Source organism: Sphaerodactylus townsendi, linkage group LG01 (assembly GCF_021028975.2).
Source record: "Sphaerodactylus townsendi isolate TG3544 linkage group LG01, MPM_Stown_v2.3, whole genome shotgun sequence".
Classification (NCBI taxonomy): Eukaryota; Metazoa; Chordata; class Lepidosauria; order Squamata; family Sphaerodactylidae; genus Sphaerodactylus; species Sphaerodactylus townsendi.
Window position 1 is genome coordinate 110,347,500 of NC_059425.1, and position 22,553 is coordinate 110,370,052.

Below are 22,553 nucleotides of genomic sequence, written 5' to 3' on the forward strand. Positions count from 1 at the left end.
CAGTTCCTAGTCTGACACTTTAACCGCTATACAACACTGTCTATTTAAATTGCAATTAGCTTTTTTTAAAAAAAATTAGATAATACTCTTGTTCACAATTGGCAGTCCTTGCTGGCCTCCTTGCTCAGATGTGTACAGTTCTTTTACTAATTTATTTCACAAAGGTTCTTTATAAATTCATACTGGCCATGAGAAAGGAAGGAACATTTCATGCAAGTGTGCATCAACTGCCTTTTCAGAAAGAAAGTACATGAAACAGTGAAATTTCCTCATGTAGGATTTCATCATATCATAAGGGGAAATTCATGAATTGAGCAGATTCACTTCTACTGCCACAAGTCAAAAATCCTCCTACACTCCAGCGTTCACTCTTCCCTTGGAATTTATGTTTCCTCCTTAGCCTTCAATCATTCTAAATCCAGGCCCACTCTTTAACGGCTACGCTCTCCTACAATAAAACATAGTGGGAGCTCCACAGAGGGAGTTTGATCTACTGGCCTCAGCTTTTGCAGTCCCTGCAACAGTCAGCAGGAAGAGGCTCCTAGGTCTTCCTTTGACACAAAGCACTTTGACTGTAAGTTCTTATCTAGCCTTTTCCATACTTTTTTCTGAACCAGATATCAAGTACAAATTCCAGGCTTTCTTCTTTGATGAAAGATCCCTATTGACTCTGGCAAGAGGATACCAGCTGAGCTCTTACTGAGGTGGTAAACCTGTGTCTGGACGGGTCACGACTTCGGGTCACGACTTCAGACTGTCGATGGAATGCCTTCTGTACATAGGTTCCCCCTGTATTTAGAAAGCTGGATGTCACTGAGAAAAGTTCTAGCACAGACTTCTGTCTGACATGGTAGTTATCTATAAGCAAGAAGATGTCAGTGTACACTCCATTATATTGACCCCCCCATCTCCACCCTCAGACACTCGCAGTCTAAAGCAATAAAGCTCAGACTTGAGCTTACCACAGCAGGAGGCCAAATACACCTGAAACCAGGAGACCTTCCTTCCTTTCATCTTTGCTTTTTATATGAACTTACTTTGTTTCCTGTCTTGACATAGCTTACCTTACCACAAGACTTCCTTCCCTGCGTATCCTCTCACAGTGGATAAAAAAATAACCTAAGCTGTGTGACACAAGCTTAATTGTCTACATACTGCTTCCATGATTATTCATATCATACATAATAATGTTTGCTAGGAAGGGATAAAAGGAGATTTCAGCTGCATCTCTGGGTCCTTTTGGAATTCACTGAACCTAAAAGCTGGAAATTATATTTCTTGTCACTAAACAAAGAATATTATATTTATTGCCTGGTTTCACCTACTGTACAACATACAAAAATAATGTGCTGTAAAAAAAATAAGTAGCACCATGTTTCTGAAATGAAAGTATTGTGTTGTCATGACCACACCATCCAGCATTCAAGGCAGCTGTCCTTCCTTGAGAGGCAACTGTCAACCATGACTAAGCCCTTGCCTTCTGTAGGATGATCTGGTAACAGCTTATTAAACTGCTATTACCTAGGCTGGTATCTCTCATTGGCCAAGTATGAGCTGAGCCTTGACTAGTTATTCTAATTATTCTGAGTTTTCTGTCAGCTGATTTATTTGTATAATGAGGCATTTGCACTGGAAACACTGGTGGATTCCACGCAGGGCAAATATATCGGGTATAGGACACAAAAAACCGTTTGGGGTGGGAGGAAATTGCACAGCTTTCATCCCCAAATTGAGTCTGCCTCGTTTTATTTCTCTCAACCCGGGATTTTCGAAAATCACTAAACCAGCAATTCTTTTTCAAAATCCTGGGTTGGAGCCACTTTCACACGAACAGCCGGGCAGGAGGCGCTTTACTTCCCTCCCTTCCGTGCACAATCAGTAGTCAGGGAGAATCCATCTGCTTTGTCCTGCCATTGCAGGAAGGCCCCTTTTTCTTTTTAAATTTTTTTGCGTGTTGCACATGCGCAGCTATGCAGTGCAGCCAATCGTATTGTGGAACAATCGGCATGGCTGTGGGGGTTCATTTCTGTATGCCCACACAGCTACTCATGCGTTGCAGGAAATTAAAAAAAAAGAGAAGCACCTCTGTGTGAAGGCGCAAAAGCAACCTGGATTGTTTCCATGGGTTCCAATCACTGCCTGAATGGAATACATGTGGACAGGAAAAAGGAAAACAGGTTCCTTTATGACATCGGCAACCCATTATACATTTGCTGTGTCGAATAGACCGCTATTAGTCCTCAGGCCATGGTCTTTCCCACCTCTTCTTATTTCAAGATCTTGCCAGTCCTCGCCTACTCTTGTATATTTGGGCAACTCACCCTCTATTCTCCCCCCCCCCTTTCTTCCCTGACTAAGCTGGTTCCTCCCAGCTTTACTTGGATACTCTTATTCCTGCTTGAAGATCACAGCTGGTGTACTTGTTCTACCTTTAGACTGATCTTTTTCACTACTTCCCTGAATCCTTCTCCACCCCACCCTCTTCTGAATGAATACTGCAAAAGGCATTCCTGCTTCAGTTCCTTCAGAGTATACTGTTTTGATAACATTATCAAAACCTAAGTTTGGAAGGTTGATTTGAAAGGTAGCTTTCTGTTCTTTCACTGTGCTAAAAGTAGTTTAGGATTACAGCCAGAGGGGCTGAAGTGGATAATTTTGGGGTCTGCCAGAATTAGACTATGTTTACTAATCTTTTTGATAAAAAAAGAAAGACTGCAGCTAATGTTATCTGTTCATTGACAGCTTCCTGATAGACATTTAGGATTAGAAAATACAAAGAAAATACAAAGAAGTAGATTTCTAGATCAAAAAATACAACCCTCATCATATAAATCTCATTGAAATTAAATTTGAAAACAATATGACAGGCATCTGACTTGATTTTCTGACAAGAAGGTTGACAGTCTAAAAAAAGTATGGTGTAAATATTTCATTGTGTGGCCAAGGATGGGGCAAACATCATGATAAAGTACATATTTTTGTTGAAGTTCTAGTATTCCAGTGAGATCAAACTATATTCTCTCTTTCTCTCTTTCTCTCACTCACTCTTCCATACATACACACCCCTTTATTTTGGTATAACTTAGTTGCTTAAATTTGAATTAAAATGGGAAAATGCTTAAACAGTTTTTTCCAAAAAAGAAGATATTTCTGGAGTTACTAGGGAAGTAGCACACAGCCACATATTATGATAAAAAATCTAGTGATTTACTTTCTCATTCTTGAAATACAAATGCAAAACCCTTAAGTATTCAAACCTCCATGACTGCTGCTTACTTGTACTAGTAAGCAGTACCTTCCATGGTTGTCAGCCTCCAACATGAAATGCTGCCCTATCTCATGCTAACAATCTGATAAGTTAAATACACTATCACCACCCTGATGCGCTGGTAGAATACCACCCTTAATCACCACCTATTGTAGCAGAAATAGCTTTCCATAATTCATAGAGAAAATCAGTTACAGATACAGTTTATTTCAGTTCACTAATAAATCTAACATACTAAGAATGCATGCATATAAAAGCAAATACACACAGAGCCATTTAACTTCTGTCTACCCACACTCTACTAAAAAGGGGAGAAAACACACCATAGAAATAAATCTTTCCTCTCCCAGCTGTATATGGCACTCTAGAATAGCTGGTGATAGACTCCAGCATTGCATAAAAGCAGCTAGACTTACTGATTTTATCCTCCTCTCTGGTGAAAGCATAGCAGCAGAGCTGGCCCATGGCATCTACTGCTTTATTTTCTTCCTCGTTCTCTCAGTATACACCCCAAACTGCAAACTGGAGATTGGTCTAGACTCTGAAGGGAAACTGTTCATTCTACTCAGAGAGAGCCAGAGAAAGAGGCACACTCACAGGGGAGGGAAAGAGAAAGACAGCAAGCGAGCTGCCTTGCTGTGATGAACGGAAAAAGGCTCCACCTCCTTGTCCTCATGCAAATGCTTTAGCATTGAAAGTTGAAAGAAAAGGAAAGTCACTTTTATTATGAAGACTATGTAACTGCAACCCAGTCTCTCGCTATATTTTCCACACAAGATGATGCAATGTCACCATGCAAAATAGTTGAATGATAACAACTAGTTTAAAATGTTTCTACAAATTAGGATTGCCAGCTAAGGGTTGGTAAATTCCTGGAGATGTGAGAAGGTGGGGTATAATGCCTCTGAAGGGAAACTGATCTCTGCCATCTGGAGATCCGTTGTAACTTTGGGTCATCTCAAAAAAAAAATCCTAGGACTGGAGAAGTATTACAGCTACAGGATTTCAGATACCGCTTTTCCCATCACTGCATCTTTATGCTGCATCACTATGCTCTAGCTCAGTGTTGGCGAACCTTTTTGAGACCGAGTGCCCAAATTGCAACCCAAACCCCACTTATTTATCGCAAAGTGCCAACCTGGCAATTTATTTATTTTATTTATTTTATTTATTTTGAGTTTTTTATACCGCCCTACCCCCGAAGGGCTCTGGGCGGTGAACAACAGTCTAAAACATACAATTTAACCTGAATGCTGAGGTTTTAGTTTATAAAAAACCAGTTGGCTCCCCTCTTTCCTCCTTGCTCTCCACCTGCTTTCGAGTAAGCAGGGAGTCAGCCCTGCTCTAGTCTCCCAAAGCAAGTCCCTCTTGCGCCAAGTGCATTCACGCTGTGCCTCTCTAGCATCTCTGCCTCCTCTGCCCCGGCAGCAGCCACTTGCAGAGCACAGGCACCAGGCCCCGCCAGCTGAGTCCTTCCTGCTCACCGCGCATTGCGCACACGTGGTGCTCAGTGGCCCATGCCAGTCTAGATATGTGTGGGGGTGTGTGTGTGATTTTCCGCCACCCCCACATGACGAATACTTCTGTGTGCGAAAGTGCCCACAGAGAAGGAGCTCCTCGAATCGCCACCTGTGGCACCCGTGCCATAGGTTCGCCATCACTGCTGCTATACTCTCAAACAATTACTAAAAGCAGTATATGAGAAGGGATTTAGGGAGAGGCACTCATGCATTATTAAAAAAAACTTTCAGAAAGTCTTCTTCAGACCAGAATCCCTTTTCCTCTTTCCAAACAGGTGAGAATTTTTTTTTCAAACAGGGGAATTTGATCTATGCAACACAGTCCCAAGATACCAGTAGAAGCTCATCTTCCCCACCTTCATTCTCCAGCTTCCTGTCAGAGATAAAGCGATGATGCCACAGGCAGGGGACCTACCTGGAGAAACAGCCACAAACATAGGCAGCTGCAGGGGAGAAACAGAAGAAGATGCCCCTACTGTCTCTTGCATCTTATTATCACTTGGAAAGAACCAGCAACATGAAGCTGCTTGACTGGAACTGGAGACGGAACAAATCTTGATGGTGACGGAGACTTGATGGAGTCTTCTCGACCACAGGTCCCCAGTGCTGGGAGAGCCATGTCACTCACTAACACTTTTCTTAGGCTGATTTTGCACATTAAAAACGCCCCATTGTTGGCACAGGGAATGCCCCGGTGAAATGGGGAGTTCCCCACAGCTCCCAGCACTGCAGCGTGTCTGCCACACTGTTGCCCCGGCGCCGCCCCACAACAGTGGCTTTGTTCTGGGACTTTCCAGAACCGCAAAGGTTGAGGACCTTTTGAAATGCCCCTCTGTTGCTCCGGTGGCTTCCGCTGCCTTGAAAACTCCTTGGCAGGAGAACGATGCCATTTTCCCTGCCTCGCCACTCTGGTCCACCCCTCCAATGAATGGGTGCCCCCCCTTGCAGTGGAATAAAAAACATGGAGAGAGAAACCTTGCAAAAACCTTGAGAAACCTTGCAGAAAAGCAGCGTGTGAATGAGAGGACGGTGATTCCCTTGCACACGCAGGGAGTTTAGACTGGGGGGCGGTGTTGGAATACTGCAATTCCCTCGCACATGCAGGGATTTTAGATGGGGGGGTGTGAGGGCACCGATTCCCAGCGCCTGTTTCGTGCAGAGTCATTTAAAACTACATTAGTGAAAGTGAGTGGGGGGAGTGGGATTGGGGAGATTCATCCAATCGGGACGGAGGTTGCCTGCACATGCGAGATATTGCCAAGGACCTCATGGTACAAGTAGAGGAAAGCCGGGGAGAAGGGTAGAGTCAATGGTAGGGTAAAAAGCACCAAAGCAGCTGCACTCCTGGATATAGCACAGGGCGTTTTTACTGTGCAAAATCCACCTTAATGCCCACCAAATGTTCAGGGCTTCTGAATGACCATGCAAAGTCAAATAGCGTTGTTTCAGTGTTCCAGCCTCCTGCACCAGCACTTTTGTGGTTGTGTCCACCATTCTGTGTCAGAATATCAAAGGTGGCCACAGGCTCAAACAGATTGGGAACCCCTATTCTGGACACTTTTTCTATGTCACAGTACAGAAGAGTTGAGTCCTACATGGGGAAAATATGTCTTGTAAAATCATAGAGCGTCCTAGATTTTAGAGCTTCAGTAGGTCTCTGATCTGGTGAAGCAGCAGCTCAAGCAAAAGAAGTGTTCCAAGGATTACCCTGTTTCATTTACAAATAAAATCCCCCAAACCTTTCTTTTGAATTTATTCCCCGGAATTTAGATGCCTCTAAGATTTAGAGTAAGCAGTCATTAAATGAATCAGCTCAACTGATGTATCAATTTTTTAAAAGGTGATTTATCAATTTTTTTAAAAAAAAATGCCCTCACCAAAATCAACCCTTTGCTCCGGCTTTTCCTTTTAGTATCCCATATGCTTCTTTGTAATTGAGAGCATAGAGCAAAAAGACCAGAAACGTTGCCCCAAGATGTTTGCTTTTGAATATCAAGTTATTTACTTTCTGTCTGTACCATATATCTCCAGGTAGGTCCCCGGCCTGTGGCATCACCTAAAACAGTGTTGGCGAACCTTTTTGAGACCAAGTGCCCAAATTGCAACCCAAACCCCACTTATTTATTGCAAAGTGCCAACCTGGCAATTTAACCTGAATGCTGAGGTTTTAGTTTAGAAAAAACAGTTGGCTCCCTCTTCCTGTCTCTACTCCCCGCCCTGCTTTCTCTCGGAGCAGGAGTCAGCCCTGCTCTTAGTCTCCAGCGCAAGTCCCGTGCAGATACCGCTGGCTGTGCCTCTCTAGCATGTCTCCTGCCTTCCCTCTGCCTCCCACAGGCAGGCAGCCACCCACAGCACAGGCCCCAGCCCCGCCAGCCAAGCCCTTCCTGCTCACCGCGGAAAGCGCACATCCGCCATGCTTTCAAGTGTGGCCCAGGCCAGCCTAGATGTGTGTGTGGGGGGGTGATTTTCCACCCCCAAATGACAAACTCTGTGTGCGAGTGCCCACAGAGAGGGCTCCGAGTGCCACCTGTGGCACCCGTGCCATAGGTTCGCCATCACTGCTCTAGCTGTTACTTTCCTGCATATAATTCAGCTTTAAAGGCACATAGTTCCTTATTTCCTAGCTTTCTTTTCTCAAATTGAATCTCAGAGAGAAAATAATATCCTGTTAGATTGGCAATTACCCTTTAAATAATTAGATTCTCAATTGTAATTCTGTAATTAAGTACTGAAAAAATAATTACAAGCAAGAAAAGGCCCATTAGAGCTTGCCCTCAAATGCATCCTGTTAAATGGTTCATGAGTACAAATGGTGCCACAAATTGAACAGTTAGTGCTAGGAAGTGGAAATGATGCCTATGGGTGAGGTAGCTCAGCCTTTATTCAAATGGATTGACTTATATTTAAACCATTTGATGCAGACAGACTTGAGGAACCTTTTGCTGGAGGTAAAGAAAATGAAAGGATATTTTACCACCTTCCAAGGTTGTTGTTCTGCTGAATGAATAATCTCTGATCAATTTCAGACAATCAACAATTCCTCTATGATTGCCCATAGGGCAAGGTTGCCAACTGCAGGTTTAGAAATATTTGGAGATTTGAAAGTGGAGCCGGAGGTTTAGGGAAGGAAGGATTCTTGGTGGGATATAATGCCATGCAGTCTATCTTTTAAAGCAGTTGTTTTCTCTTGGGAGAAGTAGAATAACTAGGCAATTTATGTAGTGTGAAGAACAACTGTAATTCCAGGTCTTGGCCCCCACTGGAGGTTGGCAACCTTATCACAGGGATGTGTGCGGCCATGTTCTTGCCAACGAGGATCATATAGCAGTACTGGTCCATTCATTCATTTAACATAATTCTATTCTGTTTTTTTCAAACCTAGCTCAAAGAAGTTTGCAAAAAAATTAAAATACAATTAAAACCAACCACAATGAAAGCAAAACCTTTAATCACAAATAAACACCCTTCTTAACCAAATGCCTTTTGAAAAAGAAAGATCGTGCATCCATACCTGAATATTGTTGCAAGGACTGATTTTCCAACCTCTTTAGGAAAGAGCTTGGGAAAAAGCAGTAAAAATCTTGTGTCCACTTTGAATATTTACATTAGACCAAAGATATAGTTTTCAAGGCACCCTGCAACATAGCTAAACAAATCAACAAAACAATACAAAGACAAAACAATACAAAGAATTGATGTACTAACAAAAATATAAAAAAACAGCATGATGTTAATATATTAGAAACCATTGAAGCCATATAAAATATTGGGGAAAGAAAATGTCTTTATGAACCTCCACCAAGGCCTAAACAGATTGCACTTCCAATCCTATACTTGGAAGTGTCACTGATATCGGTTACTTGCAAGTAAGCTTACTTAGATACATAGAACAACGGGGCGGGGGGGATGGTGGGATGGTGCAAGGAATTTGGAGCAGAAGGAGAAGAAATTCAGAAACCCACCCTTCTAGCAGAAACTCCAGAAATTTTCAGGGAATTGAACAGGCTAATTTTCCATTCCTTCATCCCTCTCCCCCCCATGGAATTGGCTCTCCAAATTCTATACTTTCTGGATATGTAGTCACTATCAGACAACTGAGGGATTCCCCGCCCCCGATAATATTTTTCTGCATACCTGAGGAGTCTCCTGAGCAGGCAGATCTGAACCTTTACTGTAGGTGGATTTATGTTTCTGGTTTCATAATTAGCATGGGAATAGCCATAGTGATGGTGTATGGGCAATATTTTCTCATTTACAACTCTTTTAAAAACTGTGCCATGAAGAACAGCTGTGCTATTTCTTACAGAAATAACCTTCTTTCAGTATCAACACATAATAGCAGAGAGCTTTTATAAATGTTTGATTTCTCAAAATAACGTCAGCAGAACACAGTGTCTTGGTGATATGGAAGGCTGTACTACTATCACTGTGTTGCCAAACCAGGGACAGAAATCAGTTCCTTCATGGAAACACTGGTAGTTTTTTTAAAAAAGAAAATAATAGAACACTGGGAAGACAACAACAGCCTCCTAAATAACCTGATATGACAAGATTGACTGTAAAACTGTAGCAAGTGAGTTAACAGATTAATCTCCATTTTGTAACAAAGCATGTCCTATCTAAGCAGAAACTGTCAGCTTGTCTAATCATAAGTGAGGGAAAAACACATGACCCATATTCTAAAGTACAAATGAATTAAACATGACTGCTTAACACAGATCTGGAGGGCATAAGTAAAACCCAGTCATTAAATCGGGAAAGAATATTTCTTGCAGTACTACTTTCATTCATCCTTTTCAGGGTATTCAAGGAGCACATGTACACGTATTAATAAATAAAGCAGGCTATCTGAAAGAAGGTGCTAAGACTGTAGTAATATATGTGCCACTGTAACTGTCTAATGAAAAGCTATGAATCCAAATGTGACAGTAGAAATAGTTGGTCTTTGCTGTGAGCATGTATGAGCATTACAGCCAACTGATTTCAGTGCTATTCCTTCTTTGTGCCCATAAAGGGAGTTGATATAGCAGCTTAAACTGTGAGTCGAGTTTAGACTTCTCAAATTTTTCTTGACCCTTGAACTCACTCAGAGGACTGTACTCAGGCCAACTAGCTCCCCTATGTAGCATGAAGGTCATTCCACCTTCCAGGACTGTTATAAAATTATTCCTCAGCAGGAATGCCAACAGCTACCACAGGTTCCAGATCAAAATCCCCCACTGCTACAAGTAAAAAATCAGAACATAAAAACCACATCCAGATAAGGGAACTTTATTTACCAGGTATATTAATAATATGTGTATATGATGCGCAGATCTCAGGCACACATACAGTGAGACCCTTATGCCTGATGGCCATAGATAATTCTTTAATGCGAGGAGAGTTATTTTTTGAGTGCCACTTTCTTAGGAACCTGGAAGAAATCTAAGATCTGGGATTTTATCCTCAGGGTAGGGTGAGCAGCAGAAAATAACTCTCTTCCACTGTCAGAATTCATTGCAAGTGGGAAGAAGGAACTGCCTAAAACCTCAAATGCCCCCATTTGCTTCAAAAGTTCTGAATGCCCCCCAAGTTTTTTAGATTGGCCGTGAGGGTCTGTATGGCCCACATAAAGAATATTTGCACTTAATGCAATATAAATGCTGATTATTACTCATGGCTCATCCATTTTTCTGTATCTTCAGAAGACACTGCTTATAATATTCTTGTTTTGTCTGATGTTCATAATGTCATATTTTCTTGTCGCATAAATAGTAAATATTCCTCTTAGGTGATGCACAAATGACTCTCCTGAAAGAGTAATATAAAGACCAAATTCAGATACTGCAGTTGGCTCATTAAATATTGTTCAGAAGTCACAGACTGGTGTTGTGATGATATTCTGTGTGCCTCTGACAGTAGTTTGTGGTGTTCTGTTGAAGTCTGTTGTGAGCTAAAACCTAATGTGGTCAGCGAAGAAACGAGACGAGACGCGGAGATAACATCTGGTGGAGATCGCCAGCAGCGGGAGCGCGGAGCTCCGTGTTCCTAGCGAGTCTCCCGCGTGCTGGTTCCTGGCACCTTTTATTGTTATTCTATCGGGGCGTGTAGGAGGGAGGAACGGGGGGAGTTCCGGGAGAGCGGGAGGCGGGAGGTCGGGAGATCATCATGTGATGCATGATCTCACCTGGCAGCTACCGAAATCCGGCGGAGAGGAGCCGTAATGCAGCCTCGAGCCTAATCCCTCACCTGGGGGCAAGACCATTTGTCCCTGCGCGTACCGGTGACTGGAGCCAGACAGTTCATGACCCGTGACTCATAGGGGGATGAGGAGTGGGGGTGCGGTGCGACCAGAAGGCCGTAGGTCCGTTGGTGTTCCAACGTTCTACCACGGTGCTGCTGGGTCAGCAGTGCATTACTACATCTCCTCCTTTTTTACATTTTAAGCAAAAAGGGGGACCTAGAAATGCTAAGGGGTGACGTTTTAAAGCGGGACGGCTTTTTTGTCTCCTCCACCGCCTGGTCAAGCTTTCGACCGAAAGCCGCTTTGTCTGTAACATTAGAACTTGTTTGCTTGGGGTAAGGGAAATTCGAGGGGCTTCTTACACAATCGCTACAGAGCAATATTGAACATTACTACACACTAGAACGTAAAACAAAGATCCCGATAACGAGGCACACAATTAAACCAATGCAGAGCTGCACAATGAGCACTCAACCATCCTCCCGGCAGCCAGCTCCAGAGGGCTGGACCACCTCAATGGGGCAAAAAAAAACATCATATTTCAAGATTAAGATACAACTTCTTACAGTTCTACGGTACTTTCATATGAATCAACTTTGGGAATTATCAGAGAGATTAAAGCAACACATATTATGTACATTCTCCACAGCTCTGGTGATGCACAATAACAACAAATAGTCAATGGCGGCCACGATTATCTAAAATTAGTCGCTGATCGAAGTTCTTGCTGCTAGGAGGCCAGGGCATCCAGGGCAAATGGAGGTGGAGTTGATGGACTTCGCGAAGGGTACAGGCCAGCTGGCCAGATAGTCTTGGTGTTGTTACAGGAAACAAGTCCGGGGGGAATCCCACAAGGGAAGTTGCGAGGGAGACAAACTCCTCGCTTTGGAGAGGGCGACCGCGTCGCATCCGGCTATGCAGAGGAGGGATCGAGAAAGGCAGAGCGGAGCTGGCGGTGATGCGGCGTCCGGGCTCCTAGGAGGTAGGAGCCTGGGGCAGAGACGATGGTGAGCGGTAGCAGAGAGTCCCGGCAAATAGACAGGCGTGGAAATGCACGCTTAATAACAAAATAACATAACTTCAAAAAATTAAGGTAATGCAATAAATTTAAACAATAAAACATGGCTAAATGATACATAGGCTGGATGATGTACGGAAGGAAGGCAACCCGTGGTTGCATAATTGTCCAATGCATGGCTCTTGCTGTTTGACTACCAAAACTACAGAGTGATGGCGTTAGAGTCCATGGATTTCTCAAGATCGTAGGGAGAGCTACTGATAGTCTTTAGCATTGCAGGTTCAGTGATTCTCACGAGCAAGGTTATGAGAGAAGGCGTGTCCCGACAATATCTGCGGCTGAAAACAGCGGAGAGTTCCAAGGGTTAACCTATCAGGGATGTTCCCGGCTGTAAATTCAAATTCCAGCCGGGGGGGCGGCGGGGAGGAAAAGAGGATGGCGGTTGTAGATGAAGATCCTGCAGGGGGTGACCGATTGTCACCGTGGGGGTAGTTGTGTGAGTAGCTGCTGATGGCTGTGAAATCTGCGAGCGATAGCCGCAGAGGTTGCAGCTTTGGGATTCTTGGGTGTCTTGAGGCGGGCCGGCTGCTGCGGGGGTCTTCGGGTTAGGCTGATCGTAGCTCCATGCCTTTGTGGATCCTCTGGATCTTCGGTCGTTTCGATGCTGATTGTAAGTCTGCTGAAGCTATGGGACGGGGTACTCCGGGGGGACCTGTTCCATCTTCGCGGTGCGGCCTGGCTTCGCTTGGCATCGTTCCTCGAGCCGGTCGGACATGCCGGGCTGGAATCCATAGAGGACCTGTAGGGAGAAGGACTGAAGCATACCCCTTCCCAGGTTATGAGGGGGGCCGGTCCCCGCCAGGTTCGATCTGGGAGCTGGCTTGTTGGCAGACCTGGCGTGGGGAGGGGGTCTGACTGCCTGAAGTGTCTTTCTACGGGGGTGATCTGTTGCCCTGATGGTAGGGCGAGCAGATTTAAATGATTGATGGTGAAGAGTACTTTTGATACTATCTGTTGTATGTGGCCTAAATGGGGGGGCTACCTCCCCTTTCTTTAGTTTGTTTGGCTAGAATTTCTTTGAAGTTGGCGGGTTTGCTCCCTCAACGATTGCTTGCCTGGTGCGGTTGTAGGGGAGTCCGGGTGTTACCACGATTCCCCAGTTGGTGCAGAACTGGAGCATGGCGGCGGAAGAATATGCGGGCGCGTTGTCCGTTTTTAGGCGGAGGGGCGGCCCATGACGGTTATGCATGCAAAGAGGTGCTGGATGACGGATTGGTTGTTTCGCCTCGGAGTGGGGTGTGCCCAGACGTATCCCGAGTAGGTATCTATAGTTACATGTAGGTGCTTCCAGGGCTAGGCAGGACCAGGGTTACGTCCATTTGCCACAAGTCATTTGCCAGGCCCCTCGGGTTTACCCCGGGGTCTGGACGAGGGGCCAAGGCGTGAGCATTGAGCACAAGATTTAACGATAGATTGTGCCTGGTTGAGGGGATGCTACAGGATCGGGCGAAGTGCTTTTGCCCCTGGTGGAAGAAATCGTGTGACTGGAAGGGGTCGGAGAAGAGGGTGGAGATGTGGGTAGCGTTGTCTGCGGCTGGTTCCTCGCTGAGGGGGCCTGGGAGCGGCGTGTGGCTGCGATATGGCCTACGAAGCATTGAGAGGTTCTGGATGCTAGTAGGTTCCGTGAATGTCAGGAAGAGACTCATGAGGTTTAAGTCGATTCGGGGCGGCTTAATGAGGCTCCGGGTAGGTGGGCATCACGCACGCCACCGCATTGGGAATCGACCAAAAGGTTGAAAGGTTGGGGAAAGTTTGAAAGGCCAGAATGGCTGCGGCGCAGTTCGCTCCGCTGAGCGGAGGCTTGGGGCGGCGTGTAAGCGGTCTGCCATTGACCATTTTGTTGAAATGCAATGGCGCCGACGCGTTTGCCCCCCCGGGTCGGCGAAGATGGTGGGGGCGCTTTGGAGTGGGACAGAGGCCGCTAAAGGCCGAACGGGACAGGGGGTAGAGTGGAGGAGAGGGAGGCGAGGGTCTGGGGGAGGTGGAAGAGGATCTCCCCCACGACAGCCCCAACAGCCAGCTGGAGGGGTGAAGAAGCGTTCAAGAGATGCTGGAATTCTGCTCTGTTTAGAGGCATGATGATTTTTTCGGGGTCCCACCCCACCATTACCATAGTGCTGGACGCCCTTGGTTGATGAGATCCGCGTAAAGCTGGCCCGGGGTGGAGAGATTTTGCGGGCACATGAGGTAGGTAGAGCCATCTCGACCAAGAAGGTTTGTGGCGGTCGAAAGTGTACCCTAGGACTCCAGCTGGGAGAGGGGGGGTGTTCAAGAGGAAGAGGGAGAGAGGTTGATCCTTGAGGGGACCCGATCCACCCATCGTGGCGTGGCTAGGACTCCCTTACTGCCCGAAAGGCGCCCTTGTGCTTTGGGGTGAGCTGGATCCTGTCCCCTGGGTTTTTGGCAGCCGGGAGTAGCGAACAGGGGGCTGAGCAAGGAGGTGGTGAGGGCAAAGAAGGACGGACCCAGTTGAGGGTTCCGAGCAGCTGCTGCAGCTGGAGGAGTGTGGGCGTGTCTGGGATTTGTATCTCTGGTATGACAGGGGCGGAGTAGGAGTGGAGGAGTTTATGCCCCAGATACAAGAATGGCTCATTCTTTTGCACCTTTTCGGGAGCGATGTATAGGCCTGACTGTTTTAATGTGCCGGCCAGCAGCGTTATCCACTGCGGGGGGGTGGTCGGTGCGGCTACTAGGATATCATCCATGTAATGGATGATTATGGCTCCGGGCGCTTTGGCGAAACGGGCTAGGGCGTGATGGACAAAAAACTGACACAAGGTGGGGCTGTTGAGCATTCCCTGGGGCAATACTTTCCATTGGTATCTGGCCGTGGGCTGCTGATGATTAAGCACCGGTACCCGTGAAAGCCAAAATGTACCGGTCTTCGGAGAGAGGGGAATACAAAAGAAACAATCCTTCAGGTCAACAACCAGGACCTGGTAGTCCGAGGGGATAAGGTTGGGGTTGGGTAAACCGCATTGAAGAGGGCCCATGGGTTGGATGCAGGCATTTACTGCTCTGAGATCCTGTAGCAATCGCCATCGGCCACTCTTCTTTTTTATCACAAAGACAGGCGTGTTCCATGGTGATGTTGAGGTCTCAATGTGGCCCGCAGCCAGCTGTTCCTCCACGAGTTGGTGCATGGCAGTCAATTTTTCTCTGGGCAGTGGCCACTGTTCTACCCATACTGGGGTTTTCGTGGTCCATGTGAGGGGGAGGGCAGTGTGGGCGGGCTTACTCGCCTCGAGCTCTCCCATGGCAATGGGGAGGGCCATGAGTTGCCGCCAGTTCTGGGGGGGGCTTCCGGTGTGGCCTGCTCCCCTTCCTCTTCCCAGGTGCGCAAATGTGCCCCCGCCGCCACTGATCAGGCCGCCCGGTCACTTCGCCGATGGCCGTGCCGGAGCTCTCTGCACCCTGGGAATACCTGGGCCTCTGAACTGTGTGAAGTGGGCGGCGGGATGCTCTTGGGGCGTAGGAGCCCGCGGCGTGCGGCTGCCCTCGTGAGGTCGTTCCTGCAGGATACCCGCCCACATTGGGGTGTACGCTGGCTCCGGGCAAGCGAGGTCAGTGGCCCCTGCAATAAGGGATAGTTCTTGTTTAAAGGTGGAGAAGGCCCGGGATCGGCCTCCCTGGGGGTCCTCTCCCTTGGGGGGAGACCCCCCCGGTGCGGGTTGCAGGCCCCTACTGGGCAGCCTGCAATCTCTACGGAAGTGTCCGGACTGGTGGCAATTGAAACATCTGCCTCGCTGTTTCCTAGCAATGGAGAGGGCTGCGGCCAGGAGGTCCGTGTAGTGGGCTTAAGGACCCGATATCCTGGCAAGCCTTAAGCATGTCGCTCGCCAGTTCAGGGTTCCTACCTAGACCTGTGATTGCTTTGGCGGCACTCAGCGGAGGCGCTCTCCTTGGCAAGACGCTTTTAAGGAGTTCGCCCTGAGCCTCCTCGTTGTCAACCTGCCTTTTGAGAGCTTCCTGGAGCCTGCTCACAAACTCGGCATAGGGTTCTTGGGGTTTTTGCCGGATGGTGGAGAAGCTCTGGGTGGGCTGGCCGGCATTGGGAATCCTTGACAAACGCCTTGTAGGCGCACTCGGAGGCGCATCGTAAGGGTGGCCTCAGGTAGGACAATCTGATTGTTGGGGTTGCTGAAGGCATCGGCCGGTAAAGCTGTGCGGCGGTGTAGGCGCCGCCAGAGGCGGCTGCCCTGCTGAAGCACTGCTGGCGGAACTCGCTTTCCCAGATCACAAATTGTGCAGGGCTCAGGAGCATGCGGAAGGTGGTCTTCCAGTCGTCCGGAACCATTAAGTGATTCCTCGCGACCGCCTCTAGCATGCCTCTCACATAGGGGCTGGTGACTTTACGTCCCGCACCGCTTTGCGGAGCTCAGTGAGGATGTTATAGCTTAAGGGGCGATACTCGACAACCCGCCGGACAACGCCACCCTCCCCGGTATCTGTGAAATGGACGGAGGCACAATGCGAGAATATCGGCATCGTCTTCCGTCAGGGTTTCTTTCCTTAGCAGATCGTGGCTAATACGCTCTGCGAGAGTCTTGAAACCCGCGCCATTACGTGGCGCCGACGGAGGTGCGGTGGCTTTGGAAAATGAACGCGGAGCAAGGGGAGGGCGCTGAGCCGCGGGAGAGTTTGAAATGGGCCGAAGGAGCAAGGGGGGCAGAAGGAGGACAGGTCCAATTTAGCGGATAGAGAAAATTCCAGGGTTGAAATTGAAGGTGAAAGATCGAAAGGAGGGCTGCCTACAGCAAGGGAGCCATAGGTCTGCAGGCTGATGGCGACATAACATTGTCTCCACGTCAGTAGCAGTGACATCGGCGCGCGAGGCTCTGTGCCAAGAGTGCGCCCGATGTTTTCCCAGTCCCCAAGATTCAATGTCCCCTCTGGGTACCATGGACATTGAGCTTCAATCTCCTCAACCAATTTCGGCGAGCTCCCTTCTCTTTACGGGGACCCTGCCGCATTTCGCTAACGCTTTCAGTTCGCCAACGCGTTTGTCATAAGCTCCTGCTTTGCAAGCTCCCATACTCACCGGTGTTCCGTCGGACGAGAGAGTGTCCTAGGACGCGTGTCTCTGGATGCGCCGATCCAGAGGGCAGGCGATACCGAAACGGTGGTCCCTGGATGCGCCGATCCAGCGGACTTCGGTATCGCGGCCCTTTCCCAGGCGACGGTGAGCAGGGTGGAGGTTCGAGGATTCCCGGGTTTCGCCACCAGCTTGTAGTCGACCCACGTGGTCAGCGTAAGAACGAGACGAGACGCGGAGATAACATCTGGTGGAGATCGCCAGCAGCGGGAGCGCGGAGCTCCGTGTTCCTAGCGAGTCTCCCGCGTGCTGGTTCCTGGCACCTTTTATTGTTATTCTATCGGGGCGTGTAGGAGGGAGGAACGGGGGGAGTTCCGGGAGAGCGGGAGGCGGGAGGTCGGGAGATCATCATGTGATGCATGATCTCACCTGGCTACGTGCGGAGAGGAGCGTAAGCGTCTGAGCCTAATCCTCACCTGGGGGCAAGACCATTGTCCCTGCGCCCGGTGACTGAGCCAGACAGTTCATGACCCGTGACTCATAGGGGGATGAGGAGTGGGGGTGCGGTGCGACCAGAAGGCCGTAGGTCCGTTGGTGTTCCAACGTTCTACCACGGTGCTGCTGGGTCAGCAGTGCATTACTACAGTCTGTAGTTGAACTATATATAATGAACATGGTTGGCAAGTCCCCTGATCCCTATGCACGGAGATCATTTGTGGGGCTTGGGTCCAGGAGGAGTGTAACCTTGTATCAACAGACTGGGAGGTTGGTCCTGTGACCATGACTTATGTATGGTTGGGAACAGTGGCAATGGAACCTTGATAAATTCATTATCTGAAGAGTGTGGTGATCTTGGCTGCTTCCTTAAGATGGATAGTGTACTAGGGTGACGAGGACTGTCCAACTATCCTATAGGTGAATGCTGTCCTAAGAAAGACAGTCTACCTGGCTTCAAGGTGAGATTGTTCTGATATATAAAAAGACATTTGCCGGCCTCGAACTGGATACCTGTCTTGACATCGAGGTGATGAACTAGGTGAAAAACCTCCTCAGTATCGAGGATATGTGTGGATCTGAACAGGCAACAGATGTTTCAAAGGTGACAAGGTCTGTTGGCATTGAGATGATGGGGAGTGCTGATCATGAGGGAAAGGTGTTTTTTAGTGTCGAGGTGATAGAGACTTTCAGTATCGAGGTGACGGGCTTTGTTGGTGCCAAGGAGTCTGTAGAAGCAACAAATTCTTTTGGCGCTGAAAGGGAGGGTGACATCTCTGAGCAGGGGCTGAGGGAATATGTTTTGCCTTCTTAGAAGCGGCTGAAGTGCTGCTCTATAAGCCAGCAAAGTCCTTTTAGCAGAAGCATCAATAGGAACAGAGATAACTGATGGAGCTTTGACACCCTTTTTTTGGATGGATTTTTCTGTTCCTCCACCTGAGGATCTGTAGCCTTTAAGTCATCTTCCCAGGGATCTACCTTTAAATGCACAGCTTTCTCACTCATAACCATTGTCTGTGCCAACTTTGTATTGCCTATGGGGCCACACAGTTTCATTATAATAACCCTTAGGAAAGCCATTAGTATAGTTGAGACATATTCATAAGTAAATCTATTGGGGAAAAGCCCACATAAACAGCCCCCTTTCACATCAATGTGCAATGTAAATACCATAGTTATTTGTATTGGTATCAGTTCAGGGGGAGCACTTACGCTGGTGGAGGGGCAAATTCATCAGCGCCCAGTCACTGCGGTGCCCTGCAATACCCAGCCTCAATGCTTGGTCATGCACCAGCACCCCCATGCTGTCCCAAACTACAGTGGTGTTCTGGGGATGGAGATGAACTTAGTTGGCCTCTAGAGTCTGCTTGGTCTCCCTCGTCGGCGGGGCAGAGACATGCCTTGATTTTCACAGCATATCTCTATTCCCCACTGTGAGGGACTCTCAGCTTTTTTTCCTTTTCTGACTTTTGAGGCTTCTTGCCCCATGTGAAAGCACTCTGGAGGGAGTCGGGTAGGTGGATGCTTGAGCAGCACCATCCCTGCCCGCTTAACAGCTCTGAATTGAGCTGTAAAGCTTCCAAGGTTCACAATTTTAGAAAATCAAATCACCTAGGTTTTTATGCACAACACAATATGGTGTACTAGTTTTTGCTGAGTGTGTGTGTATGTGTTTTATGGAAAGATTTACAAAACAGCTACTGTGCTTTCAGGAGCCCAAACTGATATTCTAAGATGAATTTCCTTTAGAGAGAACAATGTTCTTTAAGCTGTTAAAATATTTATAAGTATATTAACTAAAACTAGCTTCAAAGGTAGATTTATCTCAGTCTTTTGTAACAAGATACACCATTTTGAATCTTTTTGAGGTTTTAACTGATATATCCTAGCACATTTTAACAGCTTAGTATTTCTGTCATTTCTTTGCCCTGAAAAGTAACCTGTTAATTCCTCCATCACACACTTTTCCTATTTAAATTAAAACCATGGGGAAAAAGAACAGAAACAAGCCGTACATCTTTATAGTGAATTCTTTAAACCTACTGTTTCTATCACATCTACACACCATCTCAAATTGAGTATTAGATGTTTTAATTATTAAGAATAAATAAATAAAATAAATATTTTATGATTCTACTTAAAACACTGTAACAGCTAGTAAATTACTTAGGTGCAAACCACATGCTACTGGTCTGAATTGTTATGGATTGTACCTCTCCCCTCGCCCCCCCCCCCCACCCCCGAGGTCTGATGTGGTAGGCAATTAAAAAATTATTTTGGTGACTATAATCTGAGATATGTAAAAATGAAAGAAACAATCAATTTTAGTGTAACTATATGTGGTAGCCTTTAATCTTTTATTATGAAGAAATTCTAGCTTTTTGTACTTTGGTAATACTATGGTTTATACAACAGCATATACACACAAAGGCATAGCTTGGGAAAATGGAGCCCAGTGGAAAATCTGAGTTTTGCGCCCCTCCACAACCAAAGGCTGCCTCCCCCCACTACAACCAAAAAACAATTTTTTGCACCTGGTCATCTCAAAGCCACCATCACATTATAGAACATGCCCCAACTCACAAATCTGAACACGCCCAGGGCTCCCTAGTTTAAACAACTTGAAAGTGATGCTGGGTTTTTTGGTGGGGAGGGGGAATCCACCCTGAAACTGCATCACTGTTAATGTTGTTTAGATTAGAGAGCCCAGATTCTCCTTTTAAATCCACCTTAAAGGGAGACTCTGAGCTCCCTAGTTTAAATAATACTGAAAGTGATGGGGGGGGGGGGATCCACCCCGAAACAGCATCATTTTCAATGTTGTTTAAACTAGGAAGCCCTGATTCTCCTTTTAAATCCCCCTTAAAGGGAGAATCCATCCTGAAACAGCATCACTTTCAATGTTATTTAGACTAGAGAGCTTAGATTCTCCTGGAGAACGCAGATTCTCCCTTTAAATCCACTTATTTATTTATTTATTTATTAAAATTTTTAACTGCCCACCCCCGAAGGGCTCTGGGCGGTGTACACCATTCCAAACAATATTACACACAGTGGCCGAAGGGAGAATCTGGGCTCCCTAGTTTAAACAACATGGAAAATGATGCTGTTTCAGGGAGGATTCCCCCCACTCCACCCCCCCAAACAGCATCACTTTCAATTTTGTTTAGACAAGGGAGCCCAGATTTTCCCTTTAAATACACTCAGAAGGGGGGGAGTTTAAAGGGAGAATCTGGGGGAAAATTGAGGGTGCCCGTCAGGGGAGCAATATTTAAGTTAGCAGTACCAAAATTTCAGGCTACCTTCAGGAGACTATCCTGATGATACCACCTAAGTTTAGTGAAGTTTGGTTCAGGGGGTCCAAAGTTATGGACCCTCAAAAGATATCCCCATCTACTATTAGCTCCTATTGGAAACAATGGGGATGGGACACCTTCTTTGGGGGTCCAGAACTTTGGACCCTCTGAACCAAACTTCACCAAACTTGGCCGGCATCATCAAGAGTATTGTCTGATGATATCCTGAAATTTTGGTGCCGTTATCCTAAAAACTGTGCCCCCTGCTGGCCAACAAAATAAAACACTAAAATATAAAAATACATTGCTGCCCCCCAGGCTCATGCCCCCTTTCCCATGGTAACTACGCCTCTGTAAACACATACACAATGGCACCTTTGAACTAAAGTTCATCAGCATCTGCTAAAACTTCACAAGTACTAGAAGAAGGAGGAGGAGGAGGAGGAGGAGGAGGAGGCGGAGAAGGATTTATTTGGATTTATATCCCCACTTTCTCAAAGGGACTTACAATCAAAGGGGCTTACAATCTCCTTGCCATTCCCCCCTCACAACAAACACCCTGTGAGGTGGGTGGGGCTGAGAGATCTGAGAAGAACTGTGACTAGCCCAAGGTCACCCAGCTGGCGTGTGTGGGAGTGCATAGGCTAATCTGGATTCCCCAGATAAGCCTCCACAGCTCAGGCGGCAGAGCAGGGAATCAAACCTGGTTCCTCCAGATTAGATACATGAGCTCTTAACCTCCTACACTGCTCTCACACAACTAGAATTTTGATGAAGAAAAATATTTTCAGTTCTCTCAGGAAAAAGTGATGTTTGCTTTAACCTTAAAATAATTCATAGCTTACTTTGTTTAGACTGTGAAGTAATGCATCTTTCTTTGGAGTTTCGAATGTTACCTTAAATTTTAAAAAGTCCTTTTTTCTCTTGGCAAAGAGGTGGAATACTTTAATTGCTTTTACAGCTCCCCCCCAATTCTGAGCCAAGCACCCTTTAGAAATGCTGCTGATAGGTCTTAGGTAAGAGAGAGACAATGGGATGGTGAAGCTTCCCTCCCATAAAAACTCCAGTGATACAGGTAATATCTACCAGGGAACAAAAATTTGGAGGAATTAAGTCACTTATGGGGAAAAAACTCTTGACAACTTCAGGAAAAAATTATTTGAACTGACCTCACTTGGTCAATGGAAACAATGAAGCAGAAAAGCAGACTCCTGGGAGCAAGGAGGAGAGCCTCTTTGGTCCTGATTCCATCAATACAGACAGAAGTCTTACATAAGGTATATAGGAGATGGCCATTGCATTTTACCTAGAGGAACTGAATTTTACCCTTTTCTTTTTAATCCCTTTCTCATTTTATGGTAATGCTGACAGTACGCATGTGAACATTTATTTTTAATAAATATTTTATAGCTTTTAATCAGGGGCATATGTATAAAAATGGCCCTCCCTTCATGCTGTTAATGGGAATCCTCTGACCCCCTTCCCTCCTGAGCTGCATCCAAAGTTCATCTGGGACTGAAGCTAGGGAGAGTGGTTCTGTTCTGCAGATGAAAATCTCTTCAGTTGGTAGAAATCACAATTGGATCCCAGATAATACAAGCATACCTTAAGACCAAACTTCTCAGCTCATGCAAATAG

General features: G+C 46.5%; 1 protein-coding gene across 4 annotated transcripts in view; it reads right to left on the reverse strand.

The window, feature by feature from the left end:
- Positions 1-22,553, reverse strand: part of AKAP7 (A-kinase anchoring protein 7) — a 155,510-nt gene that overhangs the window by 35,263 nt on the left and 97,694 nt on the right. Inside the window, exon 7 of one of the 4 annotated variants that reach the window (XM_048490653.1) lies at positions 8,374-8,434. The exons of the other annotated variants lie outside the window; for them this stretch is intronic. Within the exon in view, the coding sequence (XP_048346610.1) occupies positions 8,394-8,434 (41 nt within the window). The 3' untranslated portion in view covers positions 8,374-8,393. Of the gene's footprint in view, positions 1-8,373; positions 8,435-22,553 lie in introns of those variants that run through there. 4 annotated transcript variants of the gene reach the window in all.